At 40.5% G+C, this 11,931-nt stretch overlaps 3 protein-coding genes and 1 long non-coding RNA gene across 7 annotated transcripts; 2 read left to right on the top strand and 2 right to left on the bottom strand.

The window, feature by feature from the left end:
- The first annotated feature begins 464 nt into the window (after positions 1-464).
- snapc5 (small nuclear RNA activating complex, polypeptide 5) lies at positions 465-2,379 on the top strand. The gene is made up of 4 exons (XM_029153563.2): positions 465-635; positions 969-1,094; positions 1,178-1,258; positions 1,685-2,379. The coding sequence occupies exons 2-4, from the start codon at positions 1,005-1,007 to the stop codon at positions 1,904-1,906; spliced, it is 393 nt and encodes a 130-aa protein (XP_029009396.1). The 5' UTR covers positions 465-635; positions 969-1,004; the 3' UTR covers positions 1,907-2,379.
- A 267-nt stretch (positions 2,380-2,646) lies between these two features.
- Positions 2,647-7,374, top strand: lctlb (lactase-like b). Of its 4 annotated transcripts, XR_005897812.2 has the most exons (16): positions 2,647-2,787; positions 3,581-3,767; positions 3,893-4,053; positions 4,142-4,229; positions 4,305-4,414; positions 4,503-4,631; positions 4,716-4,811; positions 5,022-5,076; positions 5,170-5,331; positions 5,408-5,685; positions 5,789-5,915; positions 6,003-6,202; positions 6,366-6,429; positions 6,702-6,775; positions 7,023-7,067; positions 7,233-7,311. XR_005897812.2 is itself a non-coding variant. In XM_041071189.2 (15 exons), exons 2-15 carry the CDS (start codon positions 3,641-3,643, stop codon positions 7,346-7,348), a joined length of 1,758 nt encoding a protein of 585 aa, XP_040927123.1. In that variant the 5' UTR covers positions 2,647-2,787; positions 3,581-3,640; the 3' UTR covers positions 7,349-7,374. The 4 variants fall into 4 exon arrangements, 3 of the variants coding, with proteins under 3 accessions (XP_040927123.1, XP_040927124.1, XP_029009397.1); XM_041071189.2 differs by lacking the exon at positions 6,702-6,775 and having other exon boundaries at positions 7,233-7,374; XM_041071190.2 differs by lacking the exon at positions 7,023-7,067 and having other exon boundaries at positions 7,233-7,371.
- On the bottom strand, positions 2,691-5,174 carry LOC129604210 (uncharacterized). Its single transcript, XR_008694903.1, has 3 exons — positions 4,572-5,174; positions 3,805-3,938; positions 2,691-2,819 (listed from the first exon to the last, which is right to left on the bottom strand). It is a non-coding gene; the product is annotated as an uncharacterized LOC129604210 (long non-coding RNA).
- zwilch (zwilch kinetochore protein) lies at positions 7,364-11,642 on the bottom strand. The gene is made up of 18 exons (XM_029153561.3): positions 11,458-11,642; positions 11,289-11,331; positions 11,052-11,141; positions 10,638-10,774; positions 10,355-10,548; positions 10,152-10,231; positions 9,915-10,070; positions 9,746-9,817; positions 9,563-9,656; positions 9,419-9,471; positions 9,240-9,342; positions 9,053-9,132; positions 8,803-8,959; positions 8,666-8,694; positions 8,445-8,581; positions 8,257-8,352; positions 7,981-8,096; positions 7,364-7,895 (listed from the first exon to the last, which is right to left on the bottom strand). Exons 1-18 carry the CDS (start codon positions 11,505-11,507, stop codon positions 7,807-7,809), a joined length of 1,776 nt encoding a protein of 591 aa, XP_029009394.1. The 5' UTR covers positions 11,508-11,642; the 3' UTR covers positions 7,364-7,806.
- Between the last annotated feature and the right edge of the window lie 289 nt (positions 11,643-11,931).

Below are 11,931 nucleotides of genomic sequence, written 5' to 3'. Positions count from 1 at the left end.
GTCTAAAAATGACATTTTGGTCAAAGACTGGGCAACCGCTGTTTCAAAAGGTCTGAGAGGTAAAGTTACCCTCAATTACCACAAGATGTCGCCACACCCACGGTAAAGGTTGGTGGTGCCTTTGCGTGCTGCATAAAAGGTCGTTTTCTGGCCTCGGTCGAGAGGCGTTTTGTAGAATTTTAACGAATAAAGTTAGGAATATTAACGCGTCTAGAAGAAAGAAGCTGAGCAGAACTAGTTAAACTAATTTTCAGTGTAAAATGTGCGACAATATATTTTTTTATATATTTTTTTTATTTTGCAAAAAAACACAATAATTAATATACTTTTGAGCGATTTGCTTTTCAGTATGAGATAATCTTTAGATATTGTTCCTGTGAGTCACTGAATAAAAAGCCTAAAATTCAAATATCAATCCAGACACGAAAACACAAAATCCCCAACAGTTCTTGAACGTAAGACCGGATATGACCACATAACCAGAGGAACCAAACTTGTGCTAGCGTTAGTAGCAGTAGCTAATTGTAGCATAATAGCAAAGTTAGCATCTTACACAAAAGCTGCAGGAAATACACTGTAGTGTGTTGGCCGCTGTCGTCGTTGGTATGAAGCTGTAAACACATTTCTGAACAAAGGTACATTTTGGCTCTATTCGTTCGTGTGTTGGAAATTGTCATCTTTGGGTTCTGCTAATGGCTAACAGCTAACTGAGTTCACATTATAGACACAATAAACATTTCTAAATAATTGTTATTGTCAGCAGTTAACCGAACGCCGTGGGGTTTGTCTTTTTAAATTTGTAAAATCTAAATGGATAGAACAGGGGCACATTACAAACTAATTACTGTCTATCTCCACACCAGGCAAATAAATTTCGACGTTTTAAAAAAAACTGACAGTTTGGTCCTAGTTTAGATCAGTGCAATTTCTAAGGGAACCATAAGCTGTAGCTCAGTCTCCCTTTACAGCTGAGGAATGGTCTGACTGCCGCAGCCCCAGGAAAGATGCACAGCCGGCTGCAGGAGCTGAAGAAGGAAGAGAAGACGCTGCTGAAAATCAAAGTCATGCTCCAGGAGCAGCTGAACAGGCTGAAGGTGAGCGAGAGGCTGGGAATGAGTGTGTTCTGTGGAAAGGGCCTCTGTTGTTCACGTTACGTGTTCGCGTGTGTGTGTTTCAGTTTGAAGAAGGAGCCTTGAAATCTATTATTAATGCTCAATCTGAAGAAGGAGCTTCTCAACATGTGTCCCCAGCAACTGAGGTAAGTCAATTTATCTGATAGAAAATCCAGGGGAACCTTTGTGTGTGTGTGTGTGTGTGTGTGTGTGTGTGTGTGTGTGTGTGTGTGTGTGTGTGTGTGTGTGTGTGCGCGCGCGCGCGCGCATGAAGTTGAAACACTGTTTTCCTTCCTTTCTTCTACTCAAAAATGTGTAGCCTTTTTTAATATTTCTGTTTATAACTGCGGAGCTTGTGTTATCTAGTTTATAACAGCTATAGTTCAATTACAAGCCTGTTGTTTTCAAAGAAAACATCAAAATTTTTGTTGTCAGAACAGTGCATGAACAAAAGGCAGAAGTAACATTTAAGTAGCAGCTGATGGGTGTTATATTCTCACTGTCTAATTATATTTAAGGAAAGTGGTCTTCTTGTCTAAGACTTTGATTAATATTCTCTCCCATTTTTTTAGGCTTATATTAACCTTGATGACGAGAGTGAGATCAATCAAACCAAACTGCGACTGAATGCTATTGTAGATTATGATATGGAGGAGGAGGAGGAGGAAGAAGATGACAATGAGGAGGAGGAAGAGGAGGAGGAAGATCAAGACGCCGGTCACGAAGATGACGACCAGCGTGCGTATAGGCTTCAGTACGGGCTCGAAGCGGATGAGGAGGACGATGATTACTAAGAATCAAAGTGTTACATGGAGCTTAAATATTTGCACCTTTCAATGAAGAACCAAATGTAAACATGACGGTTGTTTATTTGTTCCCCTGATTTTTCCCATCACTTCTAAAACGTATTTATTTGTATGAAGTGAGTGAACGTGGCAGTGTAATGATGTGTGGTGCAAACAGTATTTGCTCCTTTGCCTGGTTTAGGGCACTTCATCAGGATTTCAAACATTGTTAGAATTTACAGTTTTCTGGCAGATATTTGCTGAAATGCAGTAAGAGAGTATTAATAGGTGCTTATACCATGATAGATGTACTGTGCATCTAGAGAACAAGAAGGTGAGAATTAGTTTCACTCGAGAATCAAATGTTGAGACTTCTTTGTTAGCCTGAAAATGTATGGCTGGGCCATATGGTAAGATAGGGTGTATGCATTATGTAAGAAGATATAATTATAAGCACAAAATAAAATGATTCGCGTAAAGTCCACCTGTCTGCATTTTACAATGTCCACATTTACAACAGCATACAGTAATGTTTATCAGAATTATCAAGCATTCAAAAGCCAAAGAGAATTATTTATTTCAAGTTTCATTCTCACCCTCACCTCACCCTGGAGAATGAGTAATGCAGTGCAAACACTTTTCAACAGCAAACCATTCAGCATTTTCTAAACAGCTAAAACAATACAGTGCGTCTAACAATAAAGCCAGCTTTGACACTGACATCAGGCACAGCTCTGGAGAAGGGTGGTGCAACAGAGGGCAACATACAATAGAGATTGCATCAATAGATATATACGGCTTTCTACGTGCCCCGCTGTCCAGGAGTATCTCCATTTCCCCAGGGATTCGAGCTCAGCACTTACACCTGCTGCAAATGAATTCTTCATAAGGTATGCTGTTGTCTTGTTTAGCACATACATTGCTGTGAAGAAAACAATAGCAGTAGACGTCAAAGTTCTCCCAAAGATGTCATAGGTTGTGATAATATTTTAGGGTTATTACGATATAATGTCACACTCAAGAGTTTGCAAAAAAATTTACAGTTATAAATTGTTTGAACATTGTCTTGACATTAATTTAATTTGAAATATTAAAAATCTTAAGTTTTAATATAACATGCATAATACTTTAAGATATGCTACAGCAGAGCAACTGACATATCCAAAAAAACTGTCATCACCATAATATGCACTTAAAAATATGATATTATTTGATGTGAAGTTGACCTGTTAAGAACTGAATAAGACAATGATTTACAAATTACTATATGAGAATGTAAGTGTCTCTCTTAGTTGAAAGTTGTTGTGAATTTACTTACCTATGGATCGTATTGTGACTGTGCACTGTATTTACTGTATGTCAACCTCAGTAGCTTTGCTTACAGAAGTAAAAGCAGAGTTTAAATGGGATCTGTGGGCCTCAGCACGATGATGTTACACTCCATTGAATTTGAATAGGGGAATTTGGACCTGCGTTATAGAGAGGTGGGACCCCCCATAGTGCGTCACATTGGATGCTTCCAGACAGTTTGATTATAGTTTAATGTGATTCTATTATGTTTTTTGTCTGATAATAATTTGGGCAGAACCCTTTTTTGCACACCAGTAAGTTGTGTGTGTGTGTGTGTGTGTGTGTGTGTGTGTGTGTGTGTGTGTGTGTGTGTGTGTGTGTGTGTGTGCGCAGACAACAGTCAGGGACTGGAGCAGAACCACACAGGAACCGTGCTGCGGGCTCAGAAGAACCATGCTGCGCTCCTGCGTCTTCACTGTATGCTATGTGTTTATGCTGGTGCTGCGTCTGTCTGCGGCTGAGGACTTCGACTGGACAAAGAACGACCACAGTTCCTTCTATTATGGCACTTTTCCAACTGGTAGTGAACACACATCTAAGTTCTTCTTATTACCCACCTATATTTTAGGATGTTGTTGATGTTATTCCATCTAAAACCTGGGCATTGTGGAGCTGAATGCGCATTGCTGATGATGTGTTCGTTAGGATTTTCGTGGGGTGCCGGCAGTTCAGCCTATCAAACAGAAGGAGCCTGGGACAAAGATGGAAAAGGACTGAGCATCTGGGACGTGTTCAGTCACAAAAAAGGCAGAATCCAACACAACGAGACCGGGGATTCGTCTTGTGAGGGCTACTATAAAGTCAAGGTGGGGTTGAGCAGGCACAGTTTGAAACGTGGCGAGAACAGAACCACTACTGTAGTAATAATTTCTCTCTGTCACTCGTCTTGTACAGGACGATGTTTCTCTGATGAAGGAGCTGAAGCTGAACCACTATCGCTTCTCAATATCATGGCCCAGAATCATGCCCACTGGAGTAAAGTGTGGGTACCTGCTTTAGCACAATAATCCAATAAACTCTATGTAAAATGTTATTTACACTTCATCACTATCTCCAGCTGATCATGTCAATGAAAAAGGAATACAGTACTATGACGACCTTATCGATCATCTGCTGGACAATCAGATCACGCCTATAGTCACTCTGTATCACTGGGATCTTCCACAGGTTGGTATGATCCACAACCTCAGCATGTTTACATCACCCTCCTTTCATCTATTGATTAAATAAAATCCCTATGTATCTGACCTTGTAGGTTTTACAGGAAAAATATGGTGGATGGCAGAATATAAGCATGGTCAACTATTTCAATGAATTTGCCAACCTGTGCTTTGAAAGATTTGGCAACCGGGTCAAGCATTGGATCACTTTCAACAATCCATGGGTAGGTCCAAACCGTACTGGGACATAAAAGTGGGCAGAACACAGGTCACTGGTTGCTGAATGTACCGTCACCTCCCATCCACAGTCGGTGGCGGTTGAAGGCTATGAGACAGGTGAGCATGCGCCTGGAGTGAGGCTGAGCGGAACAGGAGCGTACAGAGCCGCACATCACATCATTAAGGTCAGAGAATGTACAGTTAATAACAAAACGATTACACACCTTCAACAATATCTTAGAGGAGACTTGGTCTTAATTATAGAGAATAAATTCTGTTTGTGGTGATTCCCATGTGGAAAAAGGGTTTTGTTTCATTTAACTCAGCTGGGTTTGAACATATTTCATAAAACTGAAAGTGCCTGAAAGCCTGAAATGTGAAAATATTTTCCACAGGCACATGCCAAGGTTTGGCACACCTATGATACACAGTGGAGGACAAAGCAAAGAGGTAGATGACATAGGGCCCGAACGATGCATTTGAATCCTAATGTGTGCCTAATGAGTCCTAATGAGTGCTGAGAGGGGCTGTTCGCGTCTGCAGGTCTAGTCGGCATTTCTCTGGCTGGAGACTGGGGAGAACCGGTGGATCTCAGCAGCCAGAAAGACATTGAGGCAGCAGAGAGATATGTCCAGTTCTACCTGGGCTGGTTCGCCACGCCGATCTTTCATGGAGACTACCCCCAAGTGATGAAAGACTTTATTGGTAAGACTACGTGTGCACAGTGACCTTACACATTACTGTGAAAATCCCCTAACGCCTGTTATGTGTGCGCATGAAGGAAGGAAGAGCGTCCAGCAGGGCCTGGGTACGTCTCGCCTGCCCGCGTTCTCCCCCCAGGAGAAGAGCTACATCAAGGGGACCTGCGACTTTCTCGGTGTCGGTCATTTCACCACCCGCTACATTACGCACAAGAACAACCCATCGGGCCGCGCGAGCAGCAGCTACTTCACGGACCGCGACGTGGCCGAGCTGGTGGACCCGCGGTGGCCGGACCCGGGGTCGGAGTGGCTGTACGCCGTGCCCTGGGGCTTCAGACGCCTGCTCAACTTTGTCAAGGTGACTCCGGCTGCAGCACAGACTGGCCAGAAACCCTGAAGTGACGTTACATACTGTATGGGTCCTTTCTGAGCAGTCGATCTGATTTGTTTTTTCTTTTCAGACTCAGTACGGAAATCCTATAATTTATGTGACGGAGAATGGAGTCTCTGAGAAGATGCTATGCACAGAGCTGTGCGACGAATGGAGGATACAGTATTATAAAGACTATATCAATGAGATGCTAAAAGGTGACCGAACTCATTGTGCTGTGTGACTAAATTAAATCAAAGTTTATGCCTGATTAATTCATACGAAGTCTAATTGAACTCACTCAGCTATTAAAGATGGGGTCAGTGTGAAGGGATACACCGCATGGTCGCTGCTGGACAAGTTTGAGTGGGATGAAGGCTACTCTGAGAGGTTTGGCTTGTTCTACGTGGACTTCAGGAACAAAAACAAGCCTCGCTACCCCAAAGCTTCTGTTCAGTTCTACAAACGCATTATCAGCTCCAACGGTTTCCCCAATCAGAGAGAGGTGAGACACGAGAAAAGACTACTTTACTCTTAATCCTCCTCCTTCTTCTTTTTCCTTGTAGCAGATACAGATATGCTCATTTCCTCTGCAACTGTCATTGTTACAATGCCATGCCACAAAATAAGCCACCGATCATGCAGAGCTGCACTGTGAACCCTCACAGGTGGAGAACTGGAGGAGGAAGGCTGTGGAGACCTGTTCTTCGAGCAACCAGCTCCTTGCTGCAGGTTAGTTTCTTTACAACATCCCTGACCTTGTGCGTTCGGGCTCAGAGGTGAGCAACTAGCTGGGGTAAACAAACAAAGATTCCAAAAACCTGCCGCTGGATTTGAACTCAGAAAGCATATGATTAGAAGCAGAAATTAAACATCCATTGCTGATTTCAAGCATCTAAGAAACGGCATTAATGTGAGTCAGATCAGAAAGCTGCAAAAACCCAACACAACAAACAGAATATGCTATGGTTAAGCTGAGACATCTTTTTTGTTTGCCCCTCCAGCTAGAAGAAAATCCAAGGAACATGCAGAATTGCCAAAGGTTTGGCCAGTGCATGATGAAGTGTAGACTTTTATGGTAGATGCATTTTATAACATTTCTTTTTCTGTTCTGATGTGGCTTTAAATCTTACTAACGCCTTGCAACTCCTGGTTTGTTGTCGCCTTTGCAAAAAGCTTGGGCAGCTCATAGACTTCTACTTCTAACCTGCAGAACAGCCCTTTAGATTTTAGCTCTGACAATTGAACAGTGCTTTATGCTTGCAGTTCTCAAAGGGTTAAAGTGACGTGTAATCAACTGTGAGTCATTTCTCTTTTTCTATCAGAGGAACAGCGGAGTACTGCTGCCAATATTCTAAGACTTATTCATGGTAAGAAAACCTCCCGTGCTCATTAAAGGAAAGAGAATGAAAACTGATTTGACTTAGACAAGAAATATTAACCCTTTGAGTGCTGTGCTTGAGCTTCATTACTGGCCTTACTAGCAGTGTCTGAGCTACTCCATGATGCTAGCGAGTCCTGTGTGTGCTTTGCAGACCCTTTGACCAGCCACATGGAGATGGTGACCGAGATTGTGGTTCCCACCGTGTGCACCCTCTCTATTTTGCTCAGCGCCATCTTCCTTATGTTCCTGCTGAGGAGAAGGAACTAGACAGTGCAAGCAGCATACGGACACATTGTTGGAACTTTAATAGATTATTTGTGAACATAAAAGCATTACTCAAACTGTAGTCAGCAAAGCTGCTGACTTCATTAGTTTGATGTGTACACATTGTTTGCTGTAAAACACTGATTTATCCTTTATTACTGCATTGAAAACTTTAGAGAGTGGCCTATATCTGACTCAAACTGTGTGGACACCCTGCAAAAAGTTGACAATTCTAATTAAATCCTGCTGTGGAATACTTCACTTGCAGAGAGACTGCTTATTTTTTTGTTTGGTTCGAAGTCCAAGTACAGAAATAGTTTTCAAAATGCTTATAAGATGAAAGTATGAAATAAGAGGACAGTAAATAAGTGACAGAAACCTTCAAATAAAACCAAAAAAAATTGCAGCAGTGCTAAGAAGGCTAGATAATTTAACACTATTTAATATTTGTATGTGTATTTTCATGGGAAGTTGATAAGACTACAGCACACCATGGTGGAGAAGAACTCTGGATCCTCACTCTCCCCATTCATGGTTTCATTTGGCAAAGCTAAAACAAACAAGGCAAATCGTAATAATGCAAGTTCCACTGACAACGACGTGAAAAGGCATTTGATGCAGTGCCTAAAGATTACCTGTCTCAAAGATGACATGATCAACCAGTGGTCTGTCACTGAGCTGCAAAGATGTCCTAACTTCACGGGAACCGTGGCCACTGGATACCTCGACGCCCCACACGACTGGATTTTCTCTGTGGAACACAAACACATGCTGTATTTGTGGGCATTTTGACGGTATACACTCACCTTAATTAAATGACAGATTTTGTTATAAATATTAATAAGAAGATAAATATCCCAATGGTATTTATAGATTTCTTTAGATGTAATGCTAAAACAGTAGATCTTCACTTCTGGTAGAAATGGCTGATCAGGGCTGGTTTGATTTGGAGTTTAAATTCATGGTCCTCATCATAGGGGTGGGTTTTATAGTGCTGCAAACATGATCTGCAAGAAAACAAATAAAAACATAGCTTGTCTGCTCTAATTTTACCATCACAAATAATCACACATCACAGAAGAACGATAACTGTATTTACTGTGTAAGGAGGAACAGCCTGTCGTAGGGCAACTCCAGGAATGTGCCGCAGGTCACTATTATTTCCAGCAGATGGTGTAATTTTCTGATCCGGATTACTTGCTCCTGCAGATCAACCTCTGTACTCAGGTAATAACTCTGTGAAAAAACGATATACAGACTCAAAATATATACTACAGTCATTATAAATAATAGCACTAAATGAGGGGGTCTTAACCTTACCAGATGTTTTAGAGTCGTCAACTGTTCACCTGAGAAACAAATATTAAGATACAACAAACAGGTAAAAGGCACAGTTAATGTTTAATGAATGGGACAAAGACAAAAAATAAGGGTCAAAGATTCTGTTTTTAAAATACCAATGAGGTAGTTAATGTAATCCTTTCTGATTTTGTCCAGGCCCATCTCTAGCAGCATGTGAATAGGGGTAACACCTGAGAGAGACACACGACCAATCTGCTGGTGGTAAGACTGCAGGATAAGTTTACTGAGGGAGCTGCTGCTGTCTCCATGAATCTGTGTGGGAAATGGAAACAACACAACCACATATATTTACTCTGTACAACCTCTGATTGTCTTATAGTTTTCATTAACTGAAACATCCCATACCCAGGGTTTGATGTCTCCATATCGCAGAGCTTCTATAACCAATTTTAAACAGTCCTCAATGTCTTGAAATGAAGTTACACCTATGAGGAATAATAAATGAGACCACATCTGACTCATTTTATTGTTATATACTGTAAATGTAATATAATATACACTGTAAAATATAGAAATAAAATATACTACCTACTTTTTCTCATGCGAACCCACAGCTGCTCCACAAAATCCAAATCCCCTCGTACCAAGAGGGAATTGAAAACTGTAGTGTCTGTCTCAGACTTTGGCTTCGTGACCTTCAAAACAACAGGGAAACCAGCTGTCAAATGTATTCAGAAAATAACTCATTGGTGAAGGAGCTTGCTACCATACCTCCCCTGATTTTTCAGCCTGCTCCTGCAGAGTCCTTGCTGTGCTCTGAAGTTCTAAAGAGTGAAGAAATAAATGACAAATAACATTCTTGGCAATTACTCTTGACTGGTGTTACAAAGTGTGCATGTATTAAAGAGAATGTACCTTCTAGGTAGGCCTTGGTCAGATTTACAGCCGATGTTGTTTCCAACGGTTCCATCCATTCAGTCTCACCAGTTCTTAAACCATCTGCAAGAGTCTGTAATATCAAAAATATGTTTTAGCTACTATTTGTAGAGTTGTTGATCTTACTGAGATTTTTGGTCCAGATTTTTGTGGAACACAAACCTGAAGAAACTCCAGCTCCATGTACATCTCAAACACTGGGCTCCTCATGTCTCCGCTGGCAATTTTAATATTCTGTATGTGAGGGAAAAACAAAAAAACTGTTTGTTTACATTGTTTTTTTATATATCATGATAGAAAAGGTCAAAAATTGTGTTAGTGGTTGCTGTACTAGTGTGGCTGTAGAAGACAAGGGTGGTATTTCAAGAATACTCTCCACATGAGTCCATTTTAAATCCACTGTCACCCTGCTCTTCGACTCAATTATGGTGTTTTCAACATTGGTGGAGCCAAACAAGCTGAACCTGGCACTGCCTTTAATTGTCATCTGGAAACAGATGGTAAGTAAGACATAAACAAACATTCACTGACAGTGGTCGATTGTGCAATACAATGTCTTGTCACTTACAGAGAATGGGTGATGCCTTTTCTTGTGCTCTTGTTTCAGAGCATCTAAGGATACGAGGGATGTTTTGTCTACAGTTGAGCCTAGCAACATTCAAGAGAAAACACAAAAGTGGAAGAAACTTAAACATTACACAAATGGTAACTTCGCTAAACTAATGTTTCAATGGTGGGTATATCAAAAACAATGGTGCACTTGAGCTATACCTTTGCAGGTAACAGAGTATAATCGAACACCAGATGCTTTAGTGCCCATAGACACAATTTCAGCCCCTAACCAAGCTGTCCCAGCAGGATCAGACATGTCACATCGCACCCACATAGGATGTAGTGGTGCAGCGGTGCTGTCCACAACTGACACACTGGTATTCTGAGATAACGTGTACAGAGACAGCAGCTGCCTATAAAATGGGAATGCAATGAAACATTTTTATTTTTGCTGCACTATTTTGAAAACAGTTTTTAATTTATTGTGGGAACTGCTAGTCACCTTGCTTTCATTACTGTGAGTGGCTGCGGTCGCAGATCTGTTGGGAATAAACTGGCATCATTGCCTGTATCCTCAGCATTACCATCAATACAGTCTGATGTTTCAGTCATTTGGTCATCGTGGTTTAATTTTGGTACCTTTAGGACAAAATAAAATAAAAATCATATTACAATGGTGAGAATTAAATAAAAGACAAAACGCACAGATCTTATATTTAAGGTTGTCATAAAAATCAAGCCTTGAAGAGAAGTATATCGACTTTAATCTTTAATAAAGAAATTAACTAAATGTACAATGTTTGGGTATTAGGAAAGGACGTTTGTATAAGAACTGTTACAAAACAAAGACACAAAATAAAACATGCAGAGCTTCAGGACCTGCCTAAATATTTTAATAAGCAATGTCATTACTCACATAATTCTCAAAGATGAACACTGGCTGGTTGCCAGAGTACATATTCACAGCAATTCTGTCTCCATTCGTCTTCAGTATTTGAATCTCCTCCTGCAATTCAACAGGTAACACAGGTCAAGATTATAAAGTAGTTGTGTGGTAAACAAAACGCCCCCGTTCGCCGTATTATTGACCATAGTTTAAGCGTCTATGTTATGGTCAGTTCTATAAGAGTGTGATAAATGTTAGGTTTTGTACCTCAAATATACACGGATCGTTGCACTCCGCATCCTGGAGGGATCTAAAGGACACAGCAGAAATTAAGTACCAGTAGTAGCTGAAGAAACAAGAAACTAAACAAGCTAAAACAGCAAATAGCATTTAACTAAAAAGCTAAGCTTTTAGTGGTATAAGCAACAATGCTCACCGAAGAACATGATAAAACTCCGTGGCAGTCGATATGACTTTTGAGCCCATCGTAAATGAAGTGAAACACCTGTTACAGGTAAAACTACAATGTAAACCACAGGCAAATCAAATACAGCAAAATTCCAACCGAGTGCTACTGTTGATATTTGGACAATCGCGCGCTGCACAGACGTTGACGTCATGAGTTCATAGGTCATAATGAACATAGTATACGCATAAAAAATCATTAAATGCATTTGTAAACAGTATAATTACATCAGTATTGATTATACGCGTACAATTTAAGTAGGATAATGAAAAATACATTTCTTAATAAAGTTCGCTTTTACGTATATTATTTCGCCAAACATGGAGTAAAGAAATAGTCCCATTTGTGTGAAACAGTTTTCTCCCTAAATATTTTTTCAGAAGTGCGACTGTAAATATTTTTTGCAGTATGTATATATATGTATATGTATAAAAGGTTCCCAGT

This window comes from Betta splendens, chromosome 6 (genome assembly GCF_900634795.4).
Source record: "Betta splendens chromosome 6, fBetSpl5.4, whole genome shotgun sequence".
Classification (NCBI taxonomy): domain Eukaryota; kingdom Metazoa; phylum Chordata; class Actinopteri; order Anabantiformes; family Osphronemidae; genus Betta; species Betta splendens.
Note: the sequence above shows the minus strand (reverse complement) of the source record. Positions and strands in the feature narration are given on the sequence as shown.

Coding starts and splice junctions, on each gene's coding strand:
- snapc5 (XM_029153563.2), top strand. CDS start 1,005: ATGCACAGCCGGCTGCAGGAGCTGAAGAAGGAAGAGAAGACGCTGCTG. Junction 1,095..1,177: donor AGCAGCTGAACAGGCTGAAG/GTGAGCGAGAGG, acceptor TGTGTGTTTCAG/TTTGAAGAAGGAGCCTTGAA. Junction 1,259..1,684: donor ATGTGTCCCCAGCAACTGAG/GTAAGTCAATTT, acceptor CCATTTTTTTAG/GCTTATATTAACCTTGATGA.
- lctlb (XM_041071189.2), top strand. CDS start 3,641: ATGCTGCGCTCCTGCGTCTTCACTGTATGCTATGTGTTTATGCTGGTG. Junction 5,332..5,407: donor AGTGATGAAAGACTTTATTG/GTAAGACTACGT, acceptor GTGCGCATGAAG/GAAGGAAGAGCGTCCAGCAG. Junction 6,203..6,365: donor GTTTCCCCAATCAGAGAGAG/GTGAGACACGAG, acceptor GAACCCTCACAG/GTGGAGAACTGGAGGAGGAA.
- zwilch (XM_029153561.3), bottom strand. CDS start 11,507: ATGGGCTCAAAAGTCATATCGACTGCCACGGAGTTTTATCATGTTCTT. Junction 8,097..8,256: donor ATCAGCCATTTCTACCAGAA/GTGAAGATCTAC, acceptor TGTGTTCCACAG/AGAAAATCCAGTCGTGTGGG. Junction 7,896..7,980: donor TCATGTCATCTTTGAGACAG/GTAATCTTTAGG, acceptor TGTTTGTTTTAG/CTTTGCCAAATGAAACCATG.